Here is an 11,300-nt window from a genome sequence, read left to right as displayed (position 1 = left end):
ATTAATAATAATAATAGTTATTATTATCATTTATACCTCGCACATTTGGCTTTGTTTTCCCAGCCACTCTGAGCGGCTTCCAACAAAATATTTAAAATACACCAAACATTAAAAACTTCCCTTAACCGGAAACATGGGATTCACTTTTAATTCTCTTCACTCCACGTGCCCTTCCTGCCTATCACTTTCCCATGCTTCTCTCTCTTTGTCTGAGTTGCAGAAAGCGGTTCTGACAAGTTTGCCAACGTTTTCAAAGTTTGTAAACTGGTACATGGTCCTGCGTTAGAGAAAGAACTCCTGGTTTGTTTGTTTTTTTTGGGGGGGGTAAGGTAGAAAGACCGCTGCTCGGGTATTTTTGCAGAGGGTTGGAGCAGATGACCCTCTGCCCCTTTTCCAGCTCTACAATCCCATGATTCGATTCTGTAATTCCGATTTGTTTGGGCGTCCAAAGGCAACCCGGAAACTGGAAACCACGTGTGACTCGGATCCATTACAGTCCCAGGAGGCAACGTCATGAAATGCAGAGTAATGCACACGTGCGCTCGCGCATGCACACACTTTATAAAGCAAAAAAGAGGTTTTTTTCCTACTGAGAAGTGATTCCTGTTGAGTTCCGTGGGGCTGTCAGCTGGGAGCAAGCCCCGCTGATCTCAGTGGAAGTTACTTCTGAGTAGACACATTTCCTTCTTTCTTTTTAAATTCTAATTTCTAAACTTGCCCTCTGAACAGACGCTGAACAGACGCTTGAGCAATTTGCCGCTTGTTAGCCGGATCAGTTTCATCCCATCAGATGTCAAAGAGATAAACAACTACCTAACATTTAGAAGACATCTGAAGGCAGTCTTTTTCCCTGAAGGCAGGGAAGTTTTTAATGTGTGACATTTAATGTATTTTTCATCTTTGTTGAAAGCCGCCCAGAGTCGCTGGGGAAACCCAGCCAGATGGGCGGGGTACAAATATTATTATTATTATTATTATTATTATTATTATTATTATTATTATTATTATTATTATTATTATTATTATCATCCTGAAATTTACACACTGCTGGATTGGAAAACAAACAAACAAACAAACCTCAAAGCAGCTTGCAGAAGACGGTGAAATAAAAATTAAAACCCTGCTTTGAAGCATATAAAAGTCAAAATGCTTTTAAACGGATTAAAGTTTGCATTGGCTTTCTGCGCATTTGGGGAGGCTTGTCTAAACAGGAATGTTTTTCGCAGGCGCCCCCAAGAGCCCAGTGATGTCAAGAGGCAGGGAGTTCCAAAGGGTAGGTGCGGCTAGTTGTTACAAACGCAGCAATGTGGCACCTGTAGCAGTGTCAACTCCGCCGATCGAGTAGATTAGGCGTCTCAGATGGGGTGGAAACGACATTTTAAAATTTTAATTAAATGAACACGCATCGTTGCTAGATGAGATTCGAACCCGCGAACTGGAAGAGCCGCGAGGGCGGGACGGCGCCTCCTCATTGGCTCAGCCGCACCCGGCGGGGAAAGGCGGCTGTTGCGGACACGCCTCGCCCTCCTCATTGGCTGCATTCAGGCGTGACTGACGGGATATCCGCCCAATAGCAGGGCAGAGGCGGTTTTCCGCGCGCTGTTTGGGACGGTTACGCCTGAGGAGGAGGCGGCGGCGGCGGAGAAAAGGGAGGCCGCGGCGGGGCTCGGAGAGGAGCTCCCAAGCCAGCGGGAAATGGCCGGCGGCGGCGGAGGAGGAGGAGGTTTTTACGCGCGGCCCTTGGCCTCCGGCGCGGACTCGCCGCCGCTCCTGAGCCTGAGGCGCCGGTCGAAACTCCAGGGGCCGGAGGAGGCGGTGAGGGGCGGGGCCAAGGGGCCGGTGGGCGGGGCCAAAGGCGGCTGCCTTTCGAGAGGCGGGAGAGAAGAACGCTCGGGGGCGGAGCTTGGGGCTGTGGGAGGGGCCAAGGGGCCGGTGGGCGGGGCCAAGGGCGGCTGCCTTTCGAGAGGCGGGAGAGAAGAACGCTCGGGGGCTGGGCTGGGGGCGGGGCCAAGGAGCTGGGCGGGGCCAAAGGCGGCTGCCTTTCGAGAGGCGGGAGAGAAGAACGCCCGGGGGCGGAGCTTGGAGGGGCTGTGGGCGGGGCCGGTGGGCGGGGCCAAAGCGGCTGCCTTCGAGCGCCGGCGAGAGGCGGGAGAGAAGAACGCTCGGGGCGGAGCTTGGAGGGGCTGTGGGCGGGGCCAAGGGGCCGGTGGGCGGGGCCAAAGCGGCTGCCTTCGAGCGCCGGCGAGAGGCGGGAGAGAAGAACGCCCGGGGGCGGAGCTTGGAGGGGCTGTGGGCGGGGCCAAGGGGCCGGTGGGCGGGGCCAAAGCGGCTGCCTTCGAGCGCCGGCGAGAGGCGGGAGAGAAGAACGCCCGGGGGCGGAGCTTGGAGGGGCTGTGGGCGGGGCCAAGGGGCCGGTGGGCGGGGCCAAAGCGGCTGCCTTCGAACGCCGGCGAGAGGCGGGAGAGAAGAACGCCCGGGGGCGGAGCTTGGAGGGGCTGTGGGCGGGGCCGGTGGGCGGGGCCAAAGCGGCTGCCTTCGAGCGCCGGCGAGAGGCGGGAGAGAAGAACGCTCGGGGGCGGAGCTTGGGCTGTGGGCGGGGCCAAGGGGCCGGTGGGCGGGGCCAAAGCGGCTGCCTTCGAACGCCGGCGAGAGGCGGGAGAGAAGAACGCCCGGGGGCGGAGCTTGGGCTGTGGGCGGGGCCAAGGGGCCGGTGGGCGGGGCCAAAGCGGCTGCCTTCGAGCGCCGGCGAGAGGCGGGAGAGAAGAACGCTCGGGGGCGGAGCTTGGGCTGTGGGCGGGGCCAAGGGGCCGGTGGGCGGGGCCAAAGCGGCTGCCTTCGAGCGCCGGCGAGAGGCGGGAGAGAAGAACGCCCGGGGGCGGAGCTTGGAGGGGCGGTGGGCGGGGCCAAAGCGGCTGCCTTCGAGCGCCGGCGAGAGGCGGGAGAGAAGAACGCTCGGGGGCGGAGCTTGGGCTGTGGGCGGGGCCAAGGGGCCGGTGGGCGGGGCCAAAGCGGCTGCCTTCGAACGCCGGCGAGAGGCGGGAGAGAAGAACGCTCGGGGCGGAGCTTGGAGGGGCTGTGGGCGGGGCCAAGGGGCCGGTGGGCGGGGCCAAAGGCGGCTGCCTTTCGAGAGGCGGGAGAGAAGAACGCTCGGGGGCGGAGCTTGGAGGGGCTGTGGGCGGGGCCAAGGGGCCGGTGGGCGGGGGCATAGGCGGCTGCCTTCGAACGCCGGCGAGAGAGAAGAACGCTCGGGGGCGGAGCTTGGAGGGGCTGTGGGCGGGGCTACATCGGTGGGCGGGGTTAAGGGGTTCATGCAGTAATCGAAGCATTTGAAATAGGTTAGTAACGAAGTGAATTTAAATCGGGGTTAAGAATCTCGGGTTATGTTAAAACATTTAGTCATAGCTGTCAACTTTTCCCTTTTCTTGCGAGGAATCCCATTTGGAATAAGGGAATTTCCCTTAAAAACGTTGACAGCTATGCATTTAGTCCATTTATTATAGTGCATAACTCAAGTTATGTTTATAGTGTATAGACTTACTGCTTCTGGTGCGTGATTGGCTGATGTCAGTGCTTTTTTTCAGGGGGGACACAGGCAGTGCTGGATTTACGTACAGTATAAGCTAAACAAGCTCTAGCTTAGGGCCCCACTATCTTGGGGGCCCCTGAAAAATTTAAAGGGGAAAAAACTGGAGGTACAAATAAAAGAAAACCTACAAACAGCAACAGTGTTTTGTGTTGTGTAGGCTCCTGTGATGTAAGTCATGGGCCCCATCTGCTAGCCTGCCCCCTAAAATATCTCTGGTTTGCTCCTTTCTATATATAGGGTGCCAACACTCTGCATGGGCTGTTTGCACGACAACATGTGCAAATGGCTTGAGATACCTATGAGGTCCATAACTTACCATAAATACCATATAAAGGTAAAGGGACCCCTGACCATTAGGTCCAGTCGTGGCCGACTCTGGGGTTGCGGCGCTCATCTCGCTTTACTGGCCGAGGGAGCCGGCGTCCAGCTTCCGGGTCATGTTGCCAGCATGACTAAGCCGCTTCTGGCAAACCAGAGCAGCGCACGGAAACACCGTTTACCTTCCCGCTGGAGCGGTACCTATTTATCTACTTGCACTTATATGTGCTTTCGAACTGCCAGGTGGGCAGGAGCAGGGACCGAGCAACGGGAACTCACCCCGTCGCAGGGATTTGAACCGCTGACCTTCTGATCAGCAAGTCCTAGGCTCTGTGGTTTAACCCACAGCGCCACCCACGTCCCTTTTAAATACCATATATTCAACACAAGAAACAGTGACCATTTGCTGTGGACAAAGGACAGCTGGACATATAAAGGGCCCCATTACCTTCAGGAGCTGAGGGCCTCATCAAACCCTGGACGCATACCCCTAAACATTTTGTGAATCCAAGTTTGGCCTCATTGAGGGGCAGTATTTCAGTATGAGTAGGAAATGAGAGTACCCCCTAAACATTTTTTAAGAAAGAAAGCACTGGCTTATGAACTTTAAATTGCATGGAGCATTCAATCAATGAAGTTAAATCATTCACAACTAAATTGACAGTACATTACAGTAATTAATTTTATTTTAGCAGTAATTTGTAAACAAATAATGTTGCTCTTGCGGCAAAGATATTTTTTCTGGGGGAGGGGCTGCCAATACAGCTCCTTGGCTCTGTATTTGAGGGCTCTTGCCTGGGGTTGTGTTTGGTGCATGTGTCATGTGACACATTCGTGTGTTACATACATTATATCAGGCACTTTTTGGTGGAAAGGCAGGATATTATTATTATTAATTACCTGCCCTTTGCCCCAAAGCGGGTTACAATGTTAAAGCACAATATTAAAAAGGGTGTAAAACAATTTATGCAGCCACAAAAGGAAGGTGGGTTGTAAAATTGTACACAACAAGTGTCAAGAGCCAGCATAAAGACGCACCTCTGTGACTATAAAATTATATAGTGTTTACAATTGCTATATAATTTCTGCTGCCTAGTGGGAGACCTGTTCTTTTTAAAGAGACCCATGTTGGAAGCTGAGCTGCCAAGTCTGTTCAATATTTTCACAAACTTGTTATTTTAAAAATCTTTGACATCAATTATATTAGGTGCTTTGAGTTCTTCCCGTGAAAGGAAAGCGGGGGAAACATTTCTAAAATAGTACTTTATCTGTCAAGTTTCCACAACAATGAGCAATGTTTTATGATTGGGCAATATGTTTTAAATTGGGAGGGAAATGTACTGTTGAGCGAGAGAGAGGGGTGGATGGGGTTAAATGGCCTGGAAGCCACTTTGATGTGCCATTATTTTGTCAGAAAAGCAGCATATAAATACAGTCGCCCCTTGGTTCTCGAACGGAATCGGTTCTGGAAGTCCGTTTGACTTCAGAAAATGTCCAAAAACCAAGACGCGGCTTCCGATTGGCTGCAGGAGCTTCCTGCACTCAATCGGAAGCCGCTTCGGACGTTTGGGCTCCAAAGAACGTTTGCAAACTGGAACACTCAATTACGGGTTTGCTGTGTTCAGGAGCCAAAACGTACGAGTACCAAGGCGTTTGGCAACCAAGGTACGACTGTACTGGAAGGAAGGAGGGAATTCCAGTTAAAAGCTGGTGAAAAGTAAGTATTGGGGTGCACCTACTGTGCGTTAGGGCTGCCATGAAGGCTACTGCATCGTGAGCAGCAGAAATTCTGTAGTCCAAACTTATCACATCACTAAGAACATCAGATCCACTTAGTTCAACATCCACTTTATACTAGTGACCAAGTAGAGGCTTCTGGGACACCCCAAGCAGGGTGTGAATGTGGCAGCTTCCCCCTCCTTTTGCTCTCCAGCAACTGGCATTCAGTCACATTCTTATTCTAAAGTTGGGACTTGAAAGTTTCCATAGTGACTGATGGAATCAGCATCTGAGAAAAGCCTCAGGCTGAGTTTCTGCTTGTTGTGAAACATGAAAAATGATAACTCTCCTAGAGGAGCAAAGGCCGAGGGAAAGTTCCTTCCTGGGTCACTGGGCTGCGGACATGACTTCTCCACTTGCATTCACGTTCAGTAGAAATCATGGCATTATTACGAATGGACACATGACACTGTTTTCTGTCTTCTTTCTTTGGACAGGTTATGCTAGAGAAAGTCTTGGGAATAACTACTCAAACCAGCAGTGCTTTAACTTGTGACCCAAACACAGGGCAGATAGCCTATCCAACAGGGTAGGTGCTTTGCTGTAGTCAGTGCAGCTAGATATTTTGGAGCCTGATGCTCAGTGAAACGGGTGGTTTGAATAACTGCAATGAACTGCAATTAATCCAGAATGCGGCATGTAGACTGGTGACTGGGAGCGGCCGCCGAGACCATATAACACCGGTCCTGAAAGATCTTCATTGGCTCCCAGTACGTTTCTGAGCACAATTCAAAGTGTTGGTGCTGACCTCTAAAGCCCTAAACAGCCTTGGTCCAGTATAGCTGAAGGAGCGTCTCCATCCCCATCGTTCTGCCCGGACACTGAGATCCAGCACCGAGGGTCTTCTGGTGGTTCCCTCACTGCGAGAAGTGAGGTTACAGGGAACCAGGCAGAGGGCCTTCTCGGTGGTGGTGCCTGCCCTGTGGAACTCCCTCCCAGCAGATGTCAAGGCAACAAACGAATATTTTACTTTTAAAAGACAACTGATGGCGGCCCTGTTTAGGGAAGTTTCTTATGTCTGAGGCTGTATTGTTTTTAATATTCGGTTGGAAGTCGCCCAGAGTGGCTGGGGAAACCCAGCCAGATGGGCGGGGTATAAATAATAAATTATTATATTATTATAAATAAGCTGTACTATTAGAAGGGAAGTATGGATTTGTTTGCCAGTCTTTTGGGGGGCAGGGGGAGATCTCTGGGACCATCAATTAGACCCTTAGACAGATGTTGTTAGTCACTGTTGTGGTATTTGTTGATTGTCTTCTGCATGATCATCCACAAATATCCTATTTCCTGTTGTGTTGCTAGAGAGGAAGGGAGCTTGTGACCAGTCATGCTGGCTTAATTTGCACATAATACTAAATCAAGCTGTGAGAATAAATCTGGACAAGCCTCAGGTCTGCATGTTCTCCTTTCCCTCTCCTCGGGTATGACAAAGTGACTTGAAGCATTTTCTTCCATTTTTATTGAAGCACGGTTGCCATTATGCCTGAACCAGGAAGTGTGGTTGATTTTCACTATGGTTGATTTGATCAATCCAGGATAATAAACCACAGTTTTTGTAAATGAATGCTTCCCTCCCCTGAGTACATTTTTCCAGGCAGTAAAATTTAGTCACTTTCCCCTATTTAGAGTTGGGAAATTCTCCCTCATGTAAATGTTTTGATCTCTCTTTCCAGATGTGTGGTTGTGATTTTAAATCCTCGGCAGAATAAACAGAGGCATATTTTTAATACTGCTAGGTAATGTATATATTAGTTTTCATATCGCTCTTCCTAATTGGAGTGTTTATAGTAAAAATAAAAATAAAAAATTGCTGCTTGCATGTGAATTCCTGGCCAAGTATGGGTGAAGCTTGTTGAAAGTGATTTCCCAGAGAACAGAACATTATTGTGGTGTTTATTTGATCAGTAAATCGTTTTAAATAATGGGGAACCTTTTCTTGCTAGCAGGCCAGATTCTTATCACACCAACGGAGAGCCAAATTTGACTGGAGGGCAGGGCCGTCTCATCATAGAATACTTCGCTTTGAAGCCCCAATTGTCTGGACCTTTAAGTGGAGCAGTTTGAATGGTGTTTTGCAGATAGCCCCACATTTCTCTTCAAACCTACAGTTTTTGGAGGTTTAAAGAGCAGCGCAGAGCTATTTGCAAAAGCTCTGCACGGCACTTTGAACCTCCCAAAACCAGAGGTTTAAAGACCAGCATGCAGCGGTTTGTAAAAGGGCTTACAGTTAGCTCCATATAAAAAAAATTCCTTCCAGTAGCACCTTAAAGACCAACTAAGTTAGTTCTTGGTATGAGCTTTCGTGTGCATGCACACTTCTTCAGATACACACGAAAGCTCATACCAAGAACTAACTTAGTTGGTCTTTAAGGTGCTACTGGAAGGAATTTTTTTTATTTTGACTATGGCAGACCAACACGGCTACCTATCTGTAACAGTTAGCTCCATGTTTTGCTTCTACTGTGTGTGACATTCCTCCTACTCCTGACAGGAATGCACACCCAAACTAATCAGGATTTAACCCCTGCCCATCAGTTCATGAGTGGAAGGTTAAATCCTGCACGCTAGCTCTCAGCCAGTGCAGAAGCAAACCCCGTCCCCTTGCCCATCAGCTGATGTCACTTCCATTAGAGTAACACCAGCAGGTAGCTATGATTTTTTTTAAAATGGTCCCCCACCACTGGTTTAAACAAATAATGAAGTGGGCTAATAATAATTTTAAGAAAGCACTCAGCTGGTTAACAATCAAGATGTGCAGATGACTTTAAAGCTCTTTGTTGTTTCCTGCGGAAACCCAGCCAGATGGGCAGGGTATAAATAATAAATTATTATTATTATTATTATTATTATTATTATTATTATTATTATTATTCCTTTCGATAATGACTCACACCTAGTTTGTGGCAAAAGCTTTTGTGGACTTGCACCCATTCCGTTTGGAGCAATGTCATTCTATGCACCTGAAAAGTGGGCTTTAGTCCACACACAGGTTTCTGCCGCAATAAATGTTTGTTGCTTTTCCTGTAACAGAGTTACATGACGTTTCTTTGGAATTCATTTTATGGAGAGATAAAATGTAAAGGTGTTCTCTTCCCACTTTTAGGAAAACAGTTAGTGCTCTATCTTTCTCTCCTGATGGGAAATATATTGCAACTGGTGAGGTGAGTTTTGCCTGAATGAATTTTCTTTAAAAATTATGCAAGGAGTACAAAGTATGTTTTTTTTTAAAAAAATAAAATCTTACGGATCTAAACATGCGAATTATACTAATACATTTTTGAAGCCTCCTTTTATCACTTGTAATTTGTGGCAATGCCTTGAACTCCCTTTGGCAAGAGACCTGCACCTCGGTCATACCACTTTGAATCCCTGGCTGGTGACAGCAAAGTAATATAAAGGAGATACCTGTGTTATCTTAAATGCAGCAGTCACAGGCCATCACAAGCTACTGAAGTGAGAGTGTTTAGGATTAGAATGCCAATTGAAATCATAGGGATATTTTGTCTTGTGTTTTCAACGTTACTTAATCATGCCCTCTAGTGGTCTTCTAGCGCTGGATGATTCCAATGTGCTCCCTTCTAAACCAGCGGTTCCCAACCCCTTTTTGGCCGTGCCCCCCTGTAGCATCTCTAAAATCATGATGCCCGCCCCCGACAGATAATTCTTATTATTCAAAAAGTGAAGTCCTATTCACGTGGAGGGCCAATCACTGTTAATAACTCATCATCGAATTGCCCCCTTTAAAAATCAAATTTCCTCCCTGTGGGGCATGTGCCCCACGTTGGGAACCCCGGTTCTAAACCGTTTCTCTTTTCTCTGAGCCCACCGTGGAGTGGCATGGACGGTGGCCGTGTGAGAATTATCAAGAGACGTGCCAGAGCTTAAGATGGCCTGCACGTCACACCTTATGACCGGAAAACCCCATCTGCCAGTGAGCAAGAAGTGCTCTCTGCACATCCTTCAAGGAAGTCCCTTGGTGGTGGTTGGCAAAACAAAGTTCCTGAGCACCTTGCAAATATCTGTGAAAAGGTGGTCCCTCCTCTCAGTCTCACAATCTCAGGGTCAACAACACAGAAGGAAAAGAGAATAGGAGGGAGAAAGAAAAAAGCAAGCTCAGGCGTCGGCTCTCAGTGACGGAGACCTTGAAGTGAATAGCAGAAATAGGGAAACGTGGAGAGAAGTTGCTGACTTTCAGCAGAGCCGTGGGAGTCCCATCTCTCTCACCCTCTCCGCGGCAGGGAGGGGCCGGATCCAGCTGGTCTTTTAACAGAGCCAAGGGAGAGGCCCTGCGATTTGGCTGCTCCCTCCCTCTCTAGTGGCCTGGTGGAATCAGCGTGGGCTGAGCACTGTCTAGCCATGGTCCCAGTGACCACACTTCTGGCCTTTCCTCCTGCAGAACGGGCACAGGCCGGCAGTCCGCGTGTGGGATGTCGAAGAGAAAACCCAGGTGTCGGAGCTGCACGGCCACAAGCACGGCGTGGCGTGTGTGGCCTTTTCCCCCAATATGAAATACCTGGTCTCGGTGGGATATCCGCATGACATGATTGTCAACGTGTGGGACTGGAAGGTAAGGCGCCGGAAGGTGGGGTCCAGGAGCAAGTAGCCTCTGCCGCGTTTGAGGGCAGGGATGTCATCTGAGATGCTGGGGCAGGCCCTTCATCAACCTGATGGCCTCCAGGCTCTTTGGACTACAATTCCCATCAGGCCATGTTAGGGTGTCTCAGTGGGAGAAGATGGGCAAGGACCGGGAATGTGCAGGTTATTCAGTGTGAAGACTGGGTGTGGGGAGAGGAATGCAATGGTGTGTGCTTTAATATACATTCTGTTGTAAACAAAAATTGCCCCTTTCCCTTATGGGGTATCCAAGAGCCCATATAGAGTCCTTACATAGGTTCCCTATTGGTAGAAGAAGATAACAGAGGCCAACAAAAGAATATTGAGAAGCAAAGCAGCCAGTAAGCCTGATCTTTATTGATCTGTTGCAACAGGGTGCTCCCCTCACCCGCAGGAGAGAGGAGGGACCCAGAAAAATGGTGTGCAAAGCCTTAAAAAGACTTTTGAAATTCCCATCCTGTAGATCAAGACCACCCCCAGAAACATCATACTTACATCACAGAAGGGGTGTAACCTAAGACCGCCCCCCAGATACATCGTACCTACATCACAGAAAAGGCGGTCTTAAAACAGAAATTTGAATGTTGTTTATCTCCTGTCTGGCAGGTTACTTGATTGGATTGCCTGGGGAGCCTAATGATAAATACTTAGTTCCTGGGACAGGTCACAGGCTCACACCCTGTTCAAATAAAAAAATTCCTTCCTGTAGCACCTTAAAGACCAACTAAGTTAGTTCTTGGTATAAGCTTTCGTGTGCATGCACACTTCTTCAGATACACACGAAAGCTTATACCAAGAACTAACTTAGTTGGTCTTTAAGGTGCTACAGGAAGGAATTTTTTTATTTGGACTATGGCAGACCAACACGGCTACCCATCTGTAACTGGAACCCTGTTCAAACACAGACATACCCTTAAGACAGGATTTGTGAAGGAAAAGACAATGGGGAGGCTTTTCCATTTTCCTCTGACCTTGCAGAGAAAACATTTGCTCAGTTTAG

General features: G+C 49.0%; 1 protein-coding gene across 3 annotated transcripts in view; it reads left to right on the top strand.

The window, feature by feature from the left end:
* Nucleotides 1-1,554: 1,554 nt before the first annotated feature.
* The window catches only part of WDR62 (WD repeat domain 62), a 32,200-nt gene continuing 22,454 nt past the window's right edge, over nucleotides 1,555-11,300 (top strand). Inside the window, exons 1-5 of one of the 3 annotated variants that reach the window (XM_081200163.1) lie at nucleotides 1,555-1,815; nucleotides 6,121-6,212; nucleotides 7,360-7,422; nucleotides 8,790-8,847; nucleotides 10,083-10,253. In XM_081200163.1, coding sequence (XP_081056289.1) covers nucleotides 1,696-1,815; nucleotides 6,121-6,212; nucleotides 7,360-7,422; nucleotides 8,790-8,847; nucleotides 10,083-10,253 — 504 coding nt within the window. In that variant the 5' untranslated portion in view covers nucleotides 1,555-1,695. The remainder of the gene's footprint in view (nucleotides 1,816-6,120; nucleotides 6,213-7,359; nucleotides 7,423-8,789; nucleotides 8,848-10,082; nucleotides 10,254-11,300) is intronic. The other 2 variants (XM_081200164.1, XM_081200165.1) reach the window with 2 other exon arrangements.

The sequence above is a fragment of the Podarcis bocagei genome (genome assembly GCF_964188305.1).
Source record: "Podarcis bocagei genome assembly, chromosome: 7".
Taxonomy (NCBI): Eukaryota; Metazoa; Chordata; class Lepidosauria; order Squamata; family Lacertidae; genus Podarcis; species Podarcis bocagei.
Note: the sequence above shows the minus strand (reverse complement) of the source record. Positions and strands in the feature narration are given on the sequence as shown.